This window comes from Felis catus, chromosome D4, assembly GCF_018350175.1.
Source record: "Felis catus isolate Fca126 chromosome D4, F.catus_Fca126_mat1.0, whole genome shotgun sequence".
NCBI lineage: Eukaryota > Metazoa > Chordata > Mammalia > Carnivora > Felidae > Felis > Felis catus.
Genome location: NC_058380.1, coordinates 81,181,630 through 81,203,709, shown reverse-complemented (window position 1 = coordinate 81,203,709; position 22,080 = coordinate 81,181,630). Strand labels below are relative to the sequence as shown.

Genomic DNA, 22,080 nt, shown 5'->3' with positions numbered 1-22,080 from the left:
ACTCACCAGGTATCGCCCAGGCTACTAGGAAAAGACACACGCGACCGCGGAGACGGCGGCGGCGCGGGCGCCATGACGTCACGGGGCGGCGCGGCGGCGCAGGCGTACCGCGTCACCGACGGCCTGGCAGCGGGCGACGTTGAGGTGGACGCGCCTGGAGGGCCGTCGGGCTGCGGGGTCGGGACCTGTTTCTGGGGCATGAGCCGAGGGGACTACGCCGAGGCCACGAGGTGAGTCCCGCCGCGAGGCTCCCCTGCACCTGAGCGCCGGCCCCGCGAGGGGCTCGTAGAGGAGGCTGCCCTAGCAAGACGGCTTCTCAGGCCCCGCCCCGGATTGTCCCGCCGCTAGCCCGGAAATAACAATCCGAGAAATGACCCATTGCATCTGGGAATTCGCGGCCAGGAATCGGGAAGCCGGGGTTCCAGGCTTGACCCTGCCATTACCCTTAGCTTTAGGGACAAGTGGCTTTGCTTCTCTGGACTTTATTCCCTGTACGATTATTCTTGCCTTCCAGGCGGCTGCAGTTTGCGAGGATAGATGTAACAAGCGTTTTTTGTGAACTCTGTTAATCTAGGGGATTGTCGCCATTGCAAACCTAGAAGATTTTAATGGTCGCATGACATCTTGATCTTATTACGCTTTTACAAAACTGTCACAGATACTCTTATTTAAACCCCTCAACGACCCATGAGTTAGGGATAATCGTGCCCATTCTAGAAAGGAAGAAGAAAATGAGGTTCCAAGTGGAGCCCCGTTCATTCATTCAGTTAATATTGAGCACCAGGCAGTGTACTAAATGCTGTGAATGGAACTATGTCCAGGATAGGAAGGTCCTCCAGGAGCTTACATTCTGGTGAGGGAAACAGAAAATAGAACAGTAAATAACGTTGAACGAGCAGTATACAGAAAGAAAAGGTGGCTATGGCTCTACTCTTAGGAAAAGCTTTTCTGGAAAGACACTTAGCTAAAGTCACACAATAACTGGGTGCCAAAGCCAGGATTTGAATACAGATCTTTCGGCCCCATATCCCGCACTCTTGCCACTAAAACATGCTACCCTTTTGTCATATTAAGTAGTAGTGGGCATTCCTGTTTTCAGACATGAGAAAATCCGAGAAGGTCCTATGATTGAAGTGTCATCGCAAATGTTGTCTGTTTTAGAGAGGCCTTCCCTCTCCACTGATGCTGAAGTAGTCCAACCCCAGTCTCCATGTCAGATCACCTTGCTAAATTGTGTTTGCAGCTCTGTCGCTAATTATACCTTGTTTATTTATCTTGTGTTTGTGTTGTCCCGCCCCTCCTCCAAACCATGAGCATTCCAAGCACAGAGAGCTTATTTGGTCACTGCTTTGTCCTAGACAATGCCTAGAAATAGAAGCTCAGTTTTTCTTTTCAGAAAGAATGAATGATCTGTAGGAAAATAGGAGGATAGGAAAGCACAGAGAATACAGAATGCTTCTCCTGGTCTGTTTCCACTCCTAGGATTCTGTTTCTGTGTGTTTCACCTTTCTCTCAGGAGGTAAGAGCAAGAACTACAAGCTTATTCATTTCTCTTTTTTCAGCACATAGCCATGGGCTTAGCAGTTAGCAGTTGCTTGTCACACTTTGTTGAACACATTGAAGACGTGAGTGGGAAAGGTAGAATAATACCCTCACGTGAGGGGCTGGATAAACATGTTATTAACAATAACTTAGCGCCCACTGTGTACCAGACTTCATGGGCTATGCTGAGATGAATAAGAGGTAATGGCAGTGATCAGTGTATGTCATCTGCTGTTTTTAAGACCGTTCCTACAAGCACTACCTTCTGAGGCACTTCGGGTTACATAGTATCTGTTTCCTAGAGCAAGGAGTTGTAAAGTCTGGCACAGCCTGCCATCTTCCCGGCCCTTTTTTTCTTTCTCTACCACATGATATATTTGTTAAAGCTTTGCTTTACATCTGTCATCTCATTTTTGGCCTTCTCAGCACCCTTAAGTTACAAGCAGGGCAAGGTTTCATATGTAGAGATGAGGAAACAAGCTTAGAAAGAAGTGACTTCGAATGGAAATGCCAAAATTGGAAACCAGGTCTTCTGACACCAGCGTTTTTTCTCTTGCCACTACTGTCTCCATCATAACCCTCAGCCTCCTTTTTTGGTTGTGAGATGAGTCCTTTCCAGATCGAAGACTAGTGATAATTTAAGCTAACATTCATTGAAAACTCCTCAGGTGCCATACATTGTTCTTAATGCTTTGAGTGTGTTAACTCAGTGAATCTGCACAACTTTCGTGAAGGGTCATTCTCTTTTCAGATGAGGAAACTGAGGCACAAGTGGCTAAGTACCTTGCACAAGGTTACGCAGCTAGTAAGCGTGCAACTGGAATGACTTAGGAGGAAGTTAGTCTCTTCTCTGAGTCTCTTCCAAACTATTAAACATGATACTAGCAAACATTGATTGATTGCTTACTGTTGTTGATGCAGTGTTTAATGATTTTTCATGCATTATCTTTAGTCTTCCCGACAGCCCTGTAAGATAAAAACTGTTATTTCCATTCATAGTGTATATGAGGGAACAGAGGCCTAGAATGTTCTGGCAGTTCACCAAGTCACACAGCCTGCTTTCAAACCCAGTTCTGATTCCTAAATCTATAGCTTTAAATTTCCTGTATTGCCTCATCCATGAGGAAGAGACGTATAACTGCACTTTCCCACCCATCTCCCTCAGTGCCATTAAGACTCTCTTTCTGGTGGTTTCCAAGACTTATTTTGGGTGACAGTTTTTGAACTGGAGTATCATGTAGTAATAAAGACTTTGGCCTCCCGCCCAGTCGGCCTCTGGCTTCAAAAGAGGAAAACTTCAGTGTCTGCACGCAGAACCACACCCCTTTCACCTTAAATGGAAGCTCTTGCACTCTGGCTGCCAGAGGAGCTGTCCCAAGGGAACTGGTGCTGGGGCCCTGGTTGTGGAATAACTGAGGCCTTTGAAGAACTGCCCAGGGCTTGCCCTCCTTGAATAAATGTTTGTTGAATTGAATTTGAAGTCTCCTGTTCACACCCTGCTGCTCCTCTCCTGCCTGAATGTTCACGTTTTCTCTAGTATTTCATAGAGATTGATGGAAGCAGAAACCAAAACTCTTCCCCTGGAGAACGCATCCATCCTTTCAGAGGGTTCCCTACAGGAAGGGCACCGGTTATGGATTGGCAACCTGGACCCCAAGATCACAGAGTGAGTCTAAGTCATCTTAATTTGTTGCCTACAAAACTGGGATGTTTGTAGTGGTGGTGTTCAGAAGAATTTTCAAGAGATGTAGGATATATTTTCGCCCTTTTATTTATGTTTTAATTACCTTTGAAGGGTACATGCTTTTGTTATTAACCTGTTATGTTGACATTTTTCTTATATTTGGATTGTTCTGCAAGAATACAGACGTGGGTATTCTTTAAAACATATACTTCATTTTTCTTACTTGCCGAAGATGTTCTTTTTTTTTTCACCAATTTGAATCCTTGTACCCAGTGACTACAGGACATTATTTTCTAGAATCAAGCCACAGCATACTTTTATTTCTCAAAATGAGGGAACCAGCAGACGTCTCAGTACCTTCACCAACAGGCAGAGGGTACCGCTTGGCTGTAATTCATGTTAAGTAGCCATGGAACCATAGAAGGTCAGAGCTGGAAGGCATCTTAGAAATCACGTCAGCCCCTTTGGTTTTCATTCATTCACTAAATGGTATGGTGCCTAATGTGTGCCAAGTGCCTATTTGTGCCAAGTACCACACTAAGCAGTTTTCAAACTTTTTAAATCTGAGGAACCTTGTCTTAAAGTAATCAGAACCTGTTTATAAAATACAAGCTCAGAGCTGTGCTGATTAAAGTGGGGAAGAGGTCCCCCCAAAGCCTTTTGGCAACTGCCACCCTTTCTTTGGCAGTCAGTTAGAGGACTCCATGTTACAGGACTCCATGGAGCACACTTGAAAACCTCTGATAGGACCCAGGTCTCTTATCCTACAGTACAGGAAACTGAGATCCAAAACACAGAAGTGCCTTGCCCGGGGTAACACAACTAATTAAATTGTCCTGACTCCCCACTCTTTCCATTGTGGCCATTATAGTGGAAAGTACTTTCTTAGCAGGAGAGAATTAAGAGGTGTTTCCTTCCCCCAGTTGTTCAGTAGGTACAGGGCTGTAGTTGGTGGCAGGATGGTAAGGAGTGAATAGATCCAGCTGTGTGGGATCAGTGCTTAGAGCAGGCGTGGAATATGTCATCAGTCCGAAAAGGCAGTCCCTGTGGAATAGTGTTAAAGGCAAGGTGAGAGGAGACAAGAGAACCTGCTTACTTGAGTCTAGGATAAGAGGAGGTGTATGTAGGATTGGGACTGGGAGAGAGGAAAGGGATGTGAGCTAATGGGTCAGGATGGTAACAGAAAGTTTAGTTCTTAATTCTGCTGAAGTTCAGATCAGCTAAATGAAATTAACTTTAGGTTCCTCTAGGAATTATGCCCTTTAACATATGTTGTCCCCATATTATGTTACTTTGGTCACTGGGGCCCTGGACTGTGGACTGTGCATTTATTTTGGTTCCCTTTGTGGCTTTGAGGATGAATGAATGTGTGAATCAGCCCAGCCTCTCAATTATGAGTGTTGATCAGAGAAGCTGTTTCCATCATCTAAAAGCCAGGCTGTGAGGGGTTGCTCCCCAGAGTGGTTTCCATTCCCACCTCTGCTTCTCTGAATGGAAATCGGGACATGGAAACACTGTTCGTTGTTTTGGCTGCAACTCACCGTAATGAGACTCTTGTTCTGAATGTGTCCTGCTGCTTGATAGGAAAGTTCAAATGGGCATCTACCACCTCAGTTTATGTCAGAAGTTAAGAGTATATCCATGTTTTCTTCTGTTAGAGCATTAACAGAAACATTGAATCAAAACTTTCCCACTGGTATCTCTGCCCCTTTTATGTCAGGCCAAAGGTGGACATCATGGACTGAGCTGCAGATCAGGGCTTTGCGGGGCCTACCTGATCCCCACTTCTGTGTCACCTGCTATTGTTTTTCTTCTATGGATTCCTTATCTGAAAACATTTTCTCTGCCAAACACACTGATTAAATAATAATAAATTTCTTTTTAAAGATATGACAGTCGTAGCTGTGGTTAGCATGAAACGCTGAGCGTTATCTCCTTTAATTTACTTAATTATAGCAAAGAAACCTAGCATGTTAGTAAGGTAGGTCTTATGGAAATGTGTGATTTCCTTCCAAGTTTTTGAGTTACATAAACTTCTAGATCCTGTTCCTCTCAAGGTGGGTAATGATGGGCCTACATGAATTATTAAAATACAGTCATTTCCAGGCATTGTAGGATTGCATGTTGTATCTTACGTGAATATGGGTGCCTGGCTTATAGTTCAATCTCAGAAGGGATTTGCACATGTGCTCGCTCGCTCTCTCCTCTCTCAAAATAACTAAACTTTAATAAAAAATTAAACAAGGAAAAAAAATAATGATTCTTGAGAGAAGTTTGCAGAGCGTCCTCCAGTTTTCATAATTAAACCCCACCCACAAATTGCTGCTAGTTCCTGCTGTTTCCCCATTCAACACAGTCTTATCTCTTTCCTGTACATACCCCTGCTCTTTACCATCCCTCTTCCTGATCTCTTATAAACTGATTTGAATGCCCCTCTTATACAAATGGCCTCTCACCTCTTGTTAGAAGACAATTTATAGTGTATATTTACTGTGATGAATGGTAACAGAGACAGTTTTAAAAAAAAAAGACTTTTCCACTCAATTTTTCAGTTTTTTTGATAATTAATTCGAGTCATCTTATGTGTATGTGCTTATTACTAATCTGAGTCCTGATCAAGTTACATGGGACGCCCGTCAGTCTCCTCTCAGAGGAATGTGTACTGCTAACTGACTGTCTAGCACTCTGATATCCTGCTTCACATTGGTTTGTGTTCAGTACTTTGTGGTTGCAGTACTCCCCATAGCATTCTTGGCTATGCTAGCTGCCAAGAATATCTGTATGACTAAATAGGTCGTAGAATTTAGATTTAAGGGAATGATGATGTATGATTTGTGGAGGTAGCAGGTTCCATTATTCTGATTCCTCCCGACTTCATTACACCTCATATTTCTCACCTACAAAGTGAGAATGTTCAACTAACGGGGTGAACATTTTTTCTGGCTCTAATATTGTATTAGTTCCTCTTATTTAAGCTCATGACAACCTTGTGAGGCAAGGAGAAAGATAATATTTTCCCTGTTTTATAGGACAGGAAGAGTTAAGTGAGGTGACTCAGTATACTGAAATAGTTAGCCATGGACTAATTTCCCATCACCTAATTTAGTGCTCCTTGCTCAGATACTCTAATAGTCCATTTAACTGAACAAGCATAGCCTAAAGTGCCCTATTCTAAATTTTAAAATATAAGGACTTCTTTTAAATTGTCGTGGGACCCAGTCTAACCATAGGGTAAAAACAGTACTTCCAAATATCGTTGCTAGTGCCTGCAACAGAGAAGCCAAAAAAGTTAATGTCCTTAGACATTATCTATTTTCCACACTGTGGTTTCCTCTGAAAGGATTAATCCAGGCTTTCTTTTTCAAATATTAAATGTTTTGCATAGAAAGTCAAATCAATAGCCACTACGTAATTCATGAGGAGAAATATGAGAAGAAACAAAGCCAGCAAAAATTGTACAAGAAGGAGCATTCTAAATGGAAGGTGTAAGTGGAAATAAGAAAGAATGTGTGAGCAGACTATCAGGAGGACCTTTTTGACTAAAGGAAGGTTGAATACTAAATGAGGGTGAAAGCAGCGGTGGGATAGATGGAGTTCTATCAGATGCATACAGGGTCTTTAAAATGGACTCAGACAAGAAGTATGAATTTGTTGTAGAAGAGACTTATTGGGGGTGTTAAGCAGGATGCTGACAACATGAAAGTGATGTTTTAGTGGAGAAATGAGACGTCAGTATGCAGAGTGGGTTGGAGGAGCAAAGACTGATGCCGAAGATTAGCTAGGAAAGACTGCCAGAAACTAGGCCAATCTATCACCCAGGTAGAGACCGTGAACTTGGAAGCCACTAGGTGAGTCTGAGAGATGAAGAACGTGATGGATGGAAGGGGAACAGGAGTTGAAGATGACCCTGATGTTTCTTGCCTAAGAAATGGAGAATCATGTCCACACTGACTGGTGGACTAGCTGGCAAGGGTATCAGGTTTGGAGGGGAGGTCATTCTGGGTTATACTAAGTAAACTTAAAAGCAGCGGAGAGCCATCCAGGTGGAAGTGTCCTTCTGAGGCCGACTTTCAGAGGTGAACTGGAATGCGAGAGGGGAGTACACGCATGAATGTGTGTTGAACCCTAAAGAAACCTGTGTTTCTCAGCTAATTCTTGTTTTTCCTTCATGATTCATGCTTTTCTTTTAATGCCTTGGTTTGCACGAATCAGCCTTTACTGTTTGCTACTTAAATTTGAAACACAGTGATACTATTTAATAGCATAGAAATAAAGACCCAGCAAATAGTAATTTCTATAAGTTTTAAAGAAAATTTTCTCTAAAACAAATTATGCATTTAAAACAGTCTTAAATATCATTTCATTGGCTTCCCATTGCCTACAGCATCAAATTAAAATTCCCTCACTGAGAACACCAACATCCTTCACAGTCTGTCCCCTGCCTGCCTTTCAGCTCATCTCTTAACTGCCCTACTCTTACTCTCTTCCAATGAAGCAGATTCCCTTTCGCCTTTATTTCTTTGCACATAATATTCAGTAACCACCGTGTTCCTGCACAGTTGGGCCTCTTTGTGTGCTCATGTGCATACATCTGTGTGCAAGTATCATAGCATTTTGCAATTTTTTGATTGCATATCTCTATCTTCTAACCAGAATGTGAGGTCCTTGAAGGCCAGGACCTGGTTGTATTCATCTGGATGGTTCGAGTGCCTACTACGGTCTTTGACAAGTAGTAGGTGTCTAGGTGTCTATTTTAACATTTGTGTAGACTAATTACTTCTGTGCCACTAGGCAGGAAGGCCATTTTCAAGACCATTACAGAAAACACTAAGTTGCAGAAATGTGTTGGGACTGGTGTACTAGCTCCTGAAAGTTGCAGGGCCCCACATTTCATGAAGTGAAGCAAGGCTCTGATGAGTCGTGAGCCCTCCCATACTTCAGCAGCACGTGAAAGTGCTTGCAGATGTGAAAGCAAGACTCTTCAGGCTTTTTTTCACTATCAGAGCTCACAGTCCCCATCTCCAGGAAGCAAAATAGTAAACATTTCATTCCTTTTGTTTCGGTGTTCCGATAATTTCAAGAAATTATCAAACAAGGAAAGAAATCCTGGAGAAGTTGAAAGACACAGACCTAAGCAGATGTTCCTGGAATCTTAAGGTCGCACTTCTCGGGCAGAACGTATTTGTTAGCTTTTCAAAGAGTAATCTGTTGGCTTTTTTTTTTTTTCTGAGTAAATTAAAATTCATTTCCTAGGAAATGCCGATCGCCTTACCTTCCTGCTTTTAAGCAGAATGGAGCTGATGAAAAGATGACCGGCCCACAGCAGCCCTTAGATTGTTTTTTAGAAAAATGGGTTTGACCCACCATTCATGGCAACTGGCACAGTATTGAGGTTTGAATGAGTATATTAAGTGGAAGATGCAGCTGTGAGTTAAAGACTCAGGGGAAGGGTGCTTGGCTGGCTCAGTCGGTGGAGCATGAGACTCTTGATCTTGGGGTTGCGGGTCTGAGCCCTACACTGGGCATAGAGATTACTTAAAAAAATAAAAACTAAGTTAAAAAAAAAAAAAAAAGACCCAGGGGAGACTCTTCCAGCCCATATCTGTCTGCACATTTGAGAGGCTCACCCTTGTACCCCTACTCAAAAATCAAGTAAAACCAGAAATCTGTACTTGAGGTGTCTCCCTTTTCCTCTGGAGAATCCACGCCTACATCCTCCCTAGCAGTTGAGGTCTCCCGATGGGAGCTGAGAATTTGGAAACTAGGGAGTTACAATTGCTTTCCCTTTCAAAACAGGTCTAAAGACCAGATTAATGTTCACAGTATGCCTTGGGATCCTTGCATCCTGCCCCAGTGCAAGACCTGTATTATGTCTTTCTTGCTCCATTGTGTCAGGCACCTGATCCAGGATAATGGGCTTGCTTGTTGATGTACATTAGTATCAAATTTAGTATGTAGAACTTATGATCCCCTTCATATCTTTCTGCCTCCCAAAGGAGATTGTTACTCAAGAGTAAAATCTTGATGAGTTTCTCCTAGAAAACAATGTGAATATAAATGTGGCTGTAACGACAGCTCTACTGACTCCCTGTGGGGTAGAATTCCCAGTAATAACAGATTTAGCATGTGGGCTGATACCTTTTTAGTATCACAGGGACAGCATTGTTTAGAGAAAGCCTTGACTCCATTTGAATAGTGTGGAGGATGCCAGGAGGAAGGCCAAAGGAAAAGGAAACGGGAGAGCTGTTGGTTTGTCTCACCCTTACATCAGATGACAGGAAGTCGGAATTGAGATTGGCCACAGCAACCTGTTAAGGCCACATCTGTTTGAATAACTTAAAAGCTTTATAGAAACCAAATAAGTGTTAGAGAAAGGAATCTAAGAAGAGGATGAGGGGCACAATGGCAAGCAAGAGCTTGGGGTGAACCTCCTACCAGGAAAAAATGTCTTCCTGGGCCATCAATACTCTTTAATCGGCCGTGCTCCAAGGTATAAACTGTGTGAAAACAACTGAGGTTGACTAGTTATCCACAGCTGGGTGATTTATAGAACTGGCCAGGTTCTCCTGCCCTGTATGAGACCAGCCTTGGTCGCGCTGTGGTTCCACATTGTCCCTAACGTTCAGTCACGTCAGGGATTGAAACTCACAGGCACGTATGGAAGTGCCGCTAGCTGTGGTTTGGTTTTTGGCAGAGTTTCTCACGAGTGCAATTCAGGGCTAATGATTAATTATGGAATCTATTACAGAAGTCTTCCAAAGTTGTTTTTTTGTTTGTGTGAATGTGTGCTACTTTATTTATTTTTGAGATAAGGTAGGCTTTGGCTTTTGGAGTGTGGGTATGTGTTCCTGATGGAGTTGTAGTTATTCACAAATGCTAGTTCATTGCCAAGAGATTAAAAATAAATAGATCGACACTATTTTTGAGCTTTTCTCCAAAAGAAAAACAAATGGTGCTTCTGGGCCAGACAGCTGTTTGTTAGGTGTGGTTTTTTGTTTGGTATTTTTGTGCTGGACAGACGCTTAGCCATGACAATTCTAGTTCCCATTCCAAATAGAGGCAAACAAGTCTGTTTGCCAAATAAACTAATGCAGCAGTTTGGGAGAAGGCAGGGGGGCGGGGGGGGGGGGCAAGATTTTATCCTGGGGTAAATCATCTCCTGCTTTTATCTCCCACTTCGGCCAGAGTGGCCATCCAAGTTCCCAGTGTACTCATGGGCTGTCCTTTCTCTACAGATACCACCTCCTCAAGCTCCTCCAGAAGTTTGGCACAGTGAAGCAGTTTGACTTCCTCTTTCACAAGTCTGGTGCTTTGGAGGGACAGCCTCGAGGGTACTGTTTTGTCAACTTCGAAACTAAGCAGGTAATAAAACCTCTCCCCTTTCACGGTGCTTCCCATACTCTCCTCCTTACTCAGTCCTCTCTCCCCATGCACAAGTCACGGTGCCTTGTGGGCAAGAGCCGTGTTGGACTCGCCCCTCTGTGCCTCGCCCTGAGTCCTAAAGGAGACCCTCGGTAAACGAACGGGTGAACGGCTTTCAAAATAGACCCTCCCCAGGCTCGTGGTCTGAGGCGGCTGACCTACTTTTCTGACCAGATGCTTTGGGGTGCCCACATTAAGCACATGGACATCCTCCTCCCTGTTCTGGTTTGTTTGTTCCTTTAGTGGCAGGCCAACAAAGCCTCCTTTTCTTTCAATAGTTTTGCCCCGTGGTGCAGAAGCCCTCCCTCTGTGTGGTGAGCCACCCACAAACTCTTTTATTTTGATTTCTTAAAAATGTACCCTTCTTCTCAGTGTCTCAGAACAAATGCATACAGATTTGAATATATATGGAGGAAGAGAGCATTCAGCTTCAACCATGATATACACATGTATCTTCTTGCAGTAAAATTGTATCCTTTAAGTGGACATGGCTTGATAAAGAAATTGAATTTGAACGTTATTAAATATAGAGATACTGGTTAGTATTCTCTATAACTTTAGTAGTCATATGGAAGGACATTGCCTGGTTATTGTTTCAATAATACTGTGTTTGGATGTTTTTCTTGTTATAAAAGTAGTACATATTAATTACAGATGAAAACATAGATGACATGACTTCCCTTATCAGCCCAATACCCAGAAATAATTCTTGTTAATATTTAGTCTTGTTAATATTTAGTTGTCTTGTTACTATTTAGATCTTTCTAGTCTCTTCTTTCGTTACATTCACACATGCATACACACGTATAGAGCTTAGAGCACTCAAATAAGGTCATATCGTCCTGTTTACCGCTCAAAGTCTATTAAAAATTTTCTGTCCTCTACTACACATCCAGAAAACATTCTGTATCATGATACTGTGGTTTCACCAGTGTGGCTGTTTATATGTAAAAATTCACTGATGTAGATCTTTAATGTTTATATATTTTGTTGTATGTAACTCAACATCATTTTTGATGACCACACAGTGTCTCATCGTAGGAGTGTATGGTAAGTTATTTGACTAATCCCCAGTTATTAGCTGTTTAGGTTGTCCCCAGTGATTCACAAGTGTAAACAGTATGCTAGTGAATATTTTCATACCTCTAGTTATTTTCACGTTTACTGTATACATGGAAACTGAATGCTATCAACAAAGGCCACGCATATTTTTTCTTGATACGACTGCCAGTTGCCTTCAAGCAATGATGTATCCGTATGCTCTGAGACTGTATGAGAGTGTCATTTGTCCTTATCGGTGCTGGGGGTGCTTTCCATCTCCTCTAACTTTTGCAAATGAGACAGGCACTAAGAGATACATTGCTATTCTAAATGAGGGAAGTGAAAAAAATGCTGCGTATGGTTAGCATTTTTAAATACTTTATTCTTCCTTAATGATAGAGCGTGATGAGCATTCTTACAGACAATTAAAATCAGTGGTCATGGTGGGGATAGATGGTGGTTTTAAAACACTGGACTACAAATTACAAAGCCTAGCTTCTATTGCTGGCTCTTTTATTTATGAACTTTGGGCAAGTCTCTTGACCTCTTTTGGCTCAGTTTTCATTTAAAAATGGGGATTAAAAATACCCTCCTTTGCTTACAGGAAGTTGAGAGAATAGATGAGGGTACATAGGAAAATACAGTTGGCATTTAATATTGTTGAATACACAAACTTTGAAATGACATACAAAGATAGGAAAAATTTTTTAAAACATGTATCTCCTTACTACTCTCAATGCTGCAGAATTAATAGAGAATGCCATGTAAATTCTAATTCCCTAGATGAAACTAAAAAGGAGAATAAAATGTCTCTTATCTGTCTCTCTAACTGGTAAGCGAGGATGTCAGTGACTGTCCAATGGCTGACACATAGTGAACACTCAGGTGTTTGTTGACTGTCATGCTGGCGAGCTCTGGAGGAACAAGAGAATCACCAGTAAAACCAGACTGGAATGCCTGGTGGTATTACACTGCAGTGTCAGATCCACTCTTGTTCCTGCTCCGGTTCCTTAAGGGCTTCTTCACCCCCTGGTAGATGTGGGTTACACTTGGCTGAATGCCTCAGGGATACAAATGGAGCAGAGAAGGTTTGGCAGGATGGAAAAGTACGACCAGGCTTCCTGGGAATGTCCTAGAGTGACTCTTAATCCAGCTTCAGGAATTCCTTTTAACCTTGTTCCTCCTGTATCTGATGGGGAAAGGGTCAGGGAACTTTTGGCTCCCAAAACCAGGTGCATAGATTGGCTCACACAAATACCTTGCTCACAGGCTCCTTGACTCACTCCTGCTTTTTCCGGCCTAGTTTCCTTCACTCCCGTATCCTTGGAAGCCATTACTGTTTCTCACTTTGGATCCAGGGAGTGTAAGCCCTCGTCTGGGGTATAGTTCCGGTAAATTTCCTAGCACAGTGGGTCCTCGCAGACAGAAGTGTATAGAAAGGTATCCCCTGATAAGAACAACGCGCTAACAGTGGTTGAGTGCTTACCACGTGCTCCATGCTTTCTTTACATGCACTCTTCCTCCTCCCTCCAACCAGTGGGGAACAAGTAGTAGTGTCCATGTTTTAGAGATGAAGAAGCTAATATTCACAGAGCTTAAGGGAGGGGCCTGCCAGCTATCCCACTGCCAGTAATTGGCAGAGCCAGGATTGGCGTTTCTGTTTGACCAACTTTATAAAACTCACACCCTTTCTGCTATCGTGCCTTTTTTTTTTTTTTAATTTATTTAAATTGTAAATCCTTTGCCAGTTGTTTATCAGAAGCAGTCCAGTTGGAATCACAGCCTTCAAAGCTGGTGAGGCCCTATGAGGCACATGAATTTTTGACTAACATCTGTCCCTTTCCTGCACAGGAAGCGGAACAAGCCATCCAGTGTCTCAATGGCAAGCTGGCTCTGTCTAAGAAGCTGGTGGTGCGATGGGCACATGCTCAAGTCAAGGTAAGCCTGCTGGGCTAGAAAGACCACACCAAGCTCACCCTAAGGAGTTTTCCAAAAGACCGTTGTCCACTTACCCGTTTGCATCCCAGCCTCTTCACATCTGGAGCAGGCATACTTTGGTCTCCTACTTGTATTTACCATGTGTGTTGCCAGATTTTTCTTTTGAGAAACATCTCAGGAGGGATTAAGTTCCTTCATTGTTTCTCTCCACATACCCACAGATTCTGTTTTTGATTGATTTTTCCATGTGGCTGATGTGTATACTCAGACCTCTATCATGTTTTTGGTGGGGGTTGTTCTTTGGAGGAAAAAATGCATTTATTTTTAAAATTAGTTGCTTTAGGCATTATTAGACTGTTCCCAGCCTCTCCATTCTGTGGAGAGTTTGAATATGTTTATTCTAAACGCTTGAGAAATGGGTAGTTTGTATGAGTGCTTAAATTCCTGGCATCTCATCACTCCAGAGAGTTTGAGAGTTATTTGTGGGACTTTGCAGGGTCTGAATTGTCTCCAAGGCCCTAGAAGTGGCAAATGGCCTTGTTCATCTTTATAGTTGGTCTCTTGGAAAAATGCACTGGAAAAGATAATTACCATTAAAAAAAAAAAAGAAAAGAAAAAAAAGAATGGCCTTCTGTGTTACCTGCCACAAAGGTAGAGAAGGATGTGGACCAGAGCAATCCCAAGAGTTGAGCCGCTTCCTTCGTGGTGGGGTGTTGACAGACCTGCCTGCAACAAGATCCGTAGCGGTTAAAATTAGATCTCCAGTCTTTAGCTATAGGAGCACGGCTTTTGATCAGAGGCCCCGTACCCATCAAGCTTCCCAGTAAAGACTCACAGAAATTAAACTTTGGAGCTGGGTGTCCAGACTGAAAAACAGAGCTCCAACACTTTGTATCCTTCTGAGTATCTCAGGTAATCACAGAGCCTTCTCAATTTCTAGGACACATTGCCTTAAACATAGAAACAACGGGGAGAATTACCAAATGCTTTTTTACTCAAAAGAAAATCAAGTCTCATTTGCCAGACTGGCTGTCATTTTCTCATTCTGTGTCTCATTGAAAAGACACGCAAGAGAAATCATCCTCTGTTCCCATCTTTCGTTTAAGAATCTCTGTGCCTTGCAGTTCTCTTCTCCTATAAGTCTTTGACCAGAGGGCCTGATTGCTCTTTAATATTTAATTTACTTTTTACAAGGGTGTATAATTATCTGACATCAAATTAAACTGTTCTTTTGCTATAGGATGTTTTCTGTATCCGTGGCTGGAAGCTTTTATTGCTACTTTTCTTCTCCACTCAGACCTGTTGAGAGTTGAATGTTATGCTTGGTACTTGGCAGAAATCTAGCAAAATGTTAAAGTGTTTTGAATAAAGCAAAATAAATACTGTAAGAGGATGTAAGAGGGGACTCCTGTTGTGTATTTGTACCATCTGTGAATTTGAAAGTTGAAGTTCTTTCCCTACCAAATAAGGCAGACTAGTGGCTAGATAGCAAGCTTCTTTTAAACTTCTTTTTCTAAATTTGTAGCTTTTAGGCCAACCTGTGTGGAGTTTTGCATAGGTTCTAAATGTAAAGCAGTCCGAAGATTGTCTAGAAATATGCCAACGGTACACTGATGGGGTTGGAGTTTTTGAACTTATGCACTATAGTAAAGGGCTGGTTTTTGTTCAAGTGAAGTGATTTCCCTTTTTCTTTCAGAGATATGATCATAACAAGAATGATAAGATCCTTCCTATCAGTCTTGAGCCGTCCTCCAGCACTGAGCCCACTCAGTCTAACCTGAGGTAAGATGGGGTGCGATAGAAGGACACAAACGAGAATTCGAGAGCGTGAGCCACTGCTTCGTTCCAAGCCTTCATTCGTACTTCAGTGGACCTTTAGACTCTTAGTTTGTAATAGAACCTGTCAACTTCTGACATTTTGAGAGATGTGTTCAGTTAATCTCTAGAACGCGTAATAGCCTCTCCCCCCATACCCCCAAGATCACAGACTTACAGAATTCATTCACTCAAAAACAGCTGCATATACCTGCCGCGTACCAGCCATTGTGCTTGGCGCAGGAATACGCAGGCAGGGTCAGACAGTCCTTAAGCTGAAAACAAGCATTTTAATGAGGGCTTGAGTCTTGCTGGCTTTGTCATTATACGTATGCTAATTCCTCCCCAGCCGTGAATTCCTTTCTGCAGAGTGTTAGTGTGCAGCTCGTTCATTCTCTGGGCCACTTCAGCGACTGTAGCTGTGTTGGTTCTAGTGTGCACAAACTGTCAGTTACTTCTTTGGAGTTAATTCAAAACAGAAGGAATGAAGAGTTGGGTGGAGAAAGGGGAAGTTAAGTGGATGGTTGAGCAGAAGTAGAGGGTTTTTGTTGTTTGGGTTTTTTTTGTTGTTTTTTTTCCCTGCATTATAGCCTGGGGAGAAATTTTAACAATAACAATAGCCAGGATTTATTGAGTTTACTATAAAGCAGGCACTGTGCTGAACACTTCACATGCCATATGTCACTTAATTATAAAAATGCCGGTAAAAATACTGTAACACTCATTTTATTTCGGAGGAAACTGACACTCAGCAAGGTAAAATATCTTGGTCAAGATGGCACAGGTAGCAAATAACAGATTCCAGAGTCAAAGCTAGGTCTACTGGACTTCAAAATTCAGTAAATTAATTTTATAGTTACTAATTTAATGTCATTGCTTTATATATTTACAATATTACTACTTAAAATATTTAATACTTAATATTTGGTAAATTATATTTTTTATATCATAACATTTAATATAATATATTTAATATATCGATGACAAATATTAAATATAATAGTTAATATAATTGATATTTCTTAATTTTGTCCTCTTTTACTATTTTGTGCTCCCAGAAATTAAAAAAAAAAGAAAAAGTATGATGACTCTTGTAGGTTCACTGGGAACCCTACCCACTATGCCGTTTTCCCCATAAAGTTTGAATCTCCATGATCACAACTCAGTTTTCATGGAGGTTTTTATAAATCTAACTCCTGTTGGAAGGAGACCACTGCATTAATGTCTGCTGTCCTCTGTTACAATAAACATGTCTTTAATTTTATTTTCAGTGTTTGCGTCTATACTAAACAGCCTAGTGTTTTCCATTTATTTTGTTATCCAGAGAACCTCAGCTTACATCTTTCTATTAACATCTATACCTAATTAGAGAAGGTTGCTTTTTGGTGACTCCTACTGAACAAACAGCTGGCTATCCCACTAATGGAGAGGAGAAGGTGCTGGAATGCATCTTGGTAATACCTTGGTGTTCTTTTTTATTGTAACCTAGGGTTTTAATTTTACATTGACCATGTAAAGTTATGAGTATATAGGAGCAGATGTACACTTTTTGAGGATTTCTGAAAGACCATTGTATACATCCCCTTCCAGGTTTCTGTCTCCCTGACTATAGATCACTGACCGCTTTGCAAATGGAAAGGAAACCAGGGGTCATAGAATATCCACTGCCTGAGTGCTTTGCATTCTGGTCCAGGGATGGCAATGACCTCCATCAAAGAGAATTCCTCCCAACGTGGGCAGTGTCTCCTCACCCCTTCTCTCTGATACAGGGCTGTGCAGCTCCCAACCTGATGGAGAGGAAGGAGCAGGGGTTTGGGTGATAACAAACTGGGTTTGAATCCTGGCCGTGCAGTCTGTTAGCTGTGTGACCCCTGGGCAAGTTACTACCTCCCTGCATTTCTTTATCTATAAAACATGGATGTTATCACAAGGATTAGAAACAATATCAGTAAAACTCTGGGCACAGTGCCTGGCTCATTGTAACTCCATAAATGATTGAATTTATAAACACACATTTATTAGTAAAAAGAGATTTTGTAGGATTTCCAAGGTGTTTCTTCCATTATTACTCAGTGATTCAAAAAATGGTACAATGTAGTAGTTAATAGCATGGGCTCTTGAATCCAATTGTGTTCAAATCTCTACTGCTTACTAGCTAAATAATATTGGGCAAGTTAACCTTTCTGTGCCTCAGTTTTTTCATCTGCAAAATGAGTATAACCCACCTTATAATGTTTTCGATCTTACACGAATTTTTTTTCCATTTTTTTTTTTTTAACCATGGTGAAAGGCATATAAAATAGCATTTACCATCTTAACCATTTTTTTTTTTAAACTCTATTTGACCTAGTCTTGGTCTACTTTTTTTTTTTTTTTTTAAGTTTATTTATTTTGAGAGACAGCAGAGGAGGGACAGAGAGAGAGGGAGAAAGGGAGAAAGAGAATCCCAGGCCGGAGCTGCAGGGCTCGAACTCACAAACCATGAGATCATAACCTGAGCTGAAACCAAGGGTCAGACACTTAACCGACTGCACCACCCAGGCACCCCACCATCTAAACCATTTGAAGTGTACAATTCAGTGATTCTAAATACATTTGTAATGTTGTACAACCATTACCACCATCATTCCCCATAATTCTTTTCATCTTGTAGAACTGAAACCCTATATCCATCAAGTAATAACTTCCCATTCCCACCTCCCCCAAGCTCCTGGAAACCACCGTGCCACTTTCTGCCTCTGATTTTGATTAGTCTAAGTACCTTATACAAGTGTAATCATCCCATATTTGTCTTTTTGTGACAAGCTTATCTCACTTAGCATAATGTCCTCGTGGTTCATCCATGTTGTGGCATTATGTCAGAATTCCCTTCCTTTTAAAAGCTGAATAATATTCCAAAATGTGATCTAATACCACATTTTGTTTATTCATTCATACAAGACCCTGCTTTCAATTTCTCTATGAATTATTTGAGTGCCTACTATCTGCCAGGCCCTACAGTGTCAAACAGTGTGTGTGTCTGAAGATTAAATGTAGCCATATGTGATGTACTCCTAACAGTGTCTGGGTTTTTGGTGAAAATTTAATAGATGGTTCAGGTTTGATCGTTTCTGTTTCTGTTTTTGTTTTTTAACGTTTATTTCTTTATTTTGAGAGAGAGAGTGCGTGCGAGGGAAGGAGGGGTGGGGATTGGGGAGAGAATCCCAAGCAGGCTCCACACTGTCAGCGTAGAGCCCCATCGCACGGCTTGAACTCACAAACCACGAGATCACGCGTGACTTGAGCCAAAATCGTTGGACACTCAACTGACTAAGCCACCGAGGCAGCCCTGATCTTTTTCTTAAAATGTTATTGTGTGTGTGTTTTATGTGAAATATTCACATATTCATATTTGAGTATCTTGTTGCTTCTCTGATCCGCCAAAAAAGACACAAGGAAGATAAAGTACGCGAGTATTTTCAGAATGCACTCAGGCCCGCTCTGATCCTCTGCTGTCCTTTTTCCAGTGTCACTGCTAAGATAAAAGCCATTGAAGCCAAGCTGAAAATGATGGCAGAAAATCCTGACGCAGAGTATCCAGCAGCACCTGTTTATTCCTACTTTAAGCCTCCAGATAAAAAAAGGACTACTCCTTATTCTAGAACAGCTTGGAAATCTCGAAGATGATGGTTATGAATTATTGTAGCAGCAAAAGCCAATTGGTCTTCACACCTGAAATCCTCTGCCTTTGTACTTTGTAGATGTGAATGGTACTACCCAACAGAGCACAATCACTGTTAATGTTTGGTAGAGTAACATTTTTGGATGTTCTCATGGATGTTTCTTCCCTGAAGTATGTGTGGAATTGAGCGTCATCCAGAATAAATAGGATTGTATCCAAAATTGTGATTGGAACATTGGGATGCTCTAGTTGGCTGGTGTGTTTGGATTTGTAACTCCAGAAGCATTATATAGTATGCCAGAGAAAAAGGCAGACATAAAAAATACCATTTAAATCCGGAAACTAAATCTATTAACATCCATCTTTTTGAAGAAAAGAAAAAAAAAGTGGAGCATTTTTCTATGCTCAAACGTCCTTACAAGATAAAGAAAAAGTAAGAGAGAGGGAGGGAAGTGAGAAACTTTGAATCATGTTGAGAACCATTGTTCCAGAATTTATTATGGAAATCCATCCCTCCAACTAGACTAAAAAAGAAAAAGTTCTTGGCAAAAGGGAGCCGATTCTTTGAACAAAAGTTGTGGTAATCTGTTTAAGAATTATGGTTCTTGTTTCAAAATCTTGTTAGGAAAACACGGTGTACATCTTTAAGTTGTTCGCGTCAACAAAACCGTAGAATCAGATCCAGCATTTGATACCACAACGAAGTTCTGTTCGGAAACCCAGCTTTGACTCTTGAGTGATCATTTTTTAAAAATCTAAATAATTCTGCCTTCTACATGCCAAATGTTGTTATTAACGTGGGACTTTTACAATTGCGCATATTGCATGAGATTGTTTTTTATAGCATGAGTATGTTCTATTTGGAATTGTATCATGGTCAGTCTAAATAGGAAAGCAAACTTTCTCTGAAAACCTAAACATTGCTATATCGATCTCTGTCAAGGATACTATTTATTAATAATTATGTAGGGGTCTGAGTAGGAGAAATTGAACTGTCTTGTGCCGGGTGAGGAGGGGACACGCGGTGGACGCAGGAAGTCCGCAGAGCAGGCCCTGCTCTGGCACCAAGATTGCAGTGAGCTCATGATTTGTGTCGTTCTTAAAGGCTGGAAAGACCGCATGACTTTAAAATGATTCTTCCTTTGTAAAACATACTCTCTGGCTCGGGTAGGTTTTCCCAGTTTGAGTATTTTAAATGCAACAACGGAGAGAGAAAAATAAACGAATGGATCTGGGAGTGTGTTTCTGTCAGCGGTTTTGGTCCTCTTGGTGCCGGGTTGATGGGACTGTTGCATTGGGCGGCACCTTTGCATCTTTACCAGGTAAATGGTCTTAATCCCTAGTGATGACAGATGCATTACCATCCTCGGCCCTAGCAAGAGGAAGCTTTCGTTCTAGGAATTCAAGTCTTCCTGTGAGCATAGGTGGGTTTATGACACTTGAACCAAATCTTGAGCATAGTGAGGTTTCAAAGTTCATAGAACTGGTTCAGAGAAAACTCTCATCCCCTTCCCCAAGGTCAATCTTTTTAGATATCTTTAGATATTAAATACTTTCTGCATTTATTAGCTCTGTCTGCGATGCAAGTAACTCTCCTTCCATTTGGGGGATAGTTCAGAGAGGTGGGACCATCATCTCCCATTTTTCTGGTGACTTCTTAGATTACAGAATTCACCATTTTATCCTTAACGTCCTCAAAGGGTTATGGTGGAGTAGGACTTACTTAATGCAAAATAGTCTATTTTTAATAGGAACTTAGAAAATACATAACTTTGAATTATCTAGAGTTGTTTCCTTTAGAAACCAGAGCTATTTATTTGTATTTAAAGCAATGTTCATTATTTGTACAGATTCTTAATTCCTCTGTGTGAATAAATGCAAGACAGTGTCTGCGTGGCTGTGTCTCTTGTTTATTTTCTAGCATAAAGACTACAGTTTTCTGGTAGGCTCGTTTCCCTGCGAGCCTTGGGCCAGGGTGTCCAGGTAGGGTGTGTTTTCTAAGTGCCTTCTCTCCAGCAGAAGGTTCTGGCTAGAGGTGAACCTCAAAGACCATTCTCTCCACCCGTATGCCTCCCTTACTTCTGTTGTTAGAGATGAGGAGACTGGTTCTCACAGCAAACATACCCATGTGAAAAGAAGCCACAAGTGGAAGTCCCTGAAAGTATCACACTGTGTTTGGTCCTTCCTTCAGAGTAGAGGTTTCAGAGAATAACTGTGTCCTAAATATGCTGAAAGCAGTCTGGTGAAAGGTTTGTAAAATACAGGTGTTAACTTGGTCGACGCGTTTGAAATGACAAGAGTGAAGAATTGAGGGAAATATTCAGGAAAGAGGTGTGAGCTACATCCTTAATCTCAGCTCCTATTTTGTCAAATGCAAAACATAACTCTAGCCAGTTGATTTTCTGTAATTGGTATCTCGGTGTTGGGAAAGAGGATTACACAAGGGGCAAGTTTTTCAAAGCATGTCAAAAATCAACAGCAAAAGTTTTTTAAAACCAAATATTCTAGAGCCCTGTCCCTTGTTTATTAAGGTAGATACAGTTAATTTCTGAATCAGCAAATAGATTGGTAATTGTATTATACTATGTGTAAAAGGAACAGGGTTTATTATTGCCTTATAAATTGAATGTTCAATATTTCTTACATGTAATCACTGTGTTCCTGAAGTACGATTTGGTCCCATCATATTTATCCTTGATTTCTCTTTTTTTCTCCTCTTCCCGTCCAGTCCTTCAACAAATCCTGTCAACTCTACCTTCAAACTCCCGTCTTGAATCCAGCCACTTCCCCCCGGCCCCCAACACTACCATTTTTGCTCAAACCATTGTCATTCTTGCCTGGACTCTCGCAGTGCCTTCCTGACGATCTCCCCGCCTCTGCTAGTGCCTCCTTAGAGTCCACTCTCCACACAGCCAAAGCAATCCTTTTTAAAATCTGAGCTTTGCATCACACCTAGAATAAAACCCCTGACTGCCTG

General features: G+C 41.5%; 2 protein-coding genes across 12 annotated transcripts in view; one reads left to right on the top strand and one right to left on the bottom strand.

Moving 5' to 3' along the window:
* MRRF (mitochondrial ribosome recycling factor) overlaps positions 1–200 on the bottom strand; it is a 72,233-nt gene extending 72,033 nt beyond the window's left edge. For 8 of the 11 annotated variants that reach the window (XM_006939433.5, XM_019816482.3, XM_006939432.5 and 5 more), the window contains exon 1: positions 7–200. In XM_006939433.5, coding sequence (XP_006939495.4) covers positions 7–200 — 194 coding nt within the window. The remainder of the gene's footprint in view (positions 1–6) is intronic. The other 3 variants (XM_045043771.1, XM_045043776.1, XM_045043778.1) reach the window with 3 other exon arrangements.
* On the top strand, positions 92–20,991 carry RBM18 (RNA binding motif protein 18). Its single transcript, XM_003995825.5, has 6 exons — positions 92–230; positions 3,080–3,208; positions 10,462–10,588; positions 13,541–13,627; positions 15,324–15,409; positions 18,949–20,991. Exons 2-6 carry the CDS (start codon positions 3,096–3,098, stop codon positions 19,106–19,108), a joined length of 573 nt encoding a protein of 190 aa, XP_003995874.2. The 5' UTR covers positions 92–230; positions 3,080–3,095; the 3' UTR covers positions 19,109–20,991.
* Positions 20,992–22,080: the final 1,089 nt, after the last annotated feature.

Excerpts from the sequence above, each read along its gene's own strand:
- RBM18 (XM_003995825.5), top strand. The coding sequence starts at position 3,096 with ATGGAAGCAGAAACCAAAACTCTTCCCCTGGAGAACGCATCCATCCTT. Across the intron at positions 13,628-15,323 it reads GGGCACATGCTCAAGTCAAG|AGATATGATCATAACAAGAA; the intron begins GTAAGCCTGCTG and ends TTTTTCTTTCAG. Across the intron at positions 15,410-18,948 it reads CCCACTCAGTCTAACCTGAG|TGTCACTGCTAAGATAAAAG; the intron begins GTAAGATGGGGT and ends TCCTTTTTCCAG.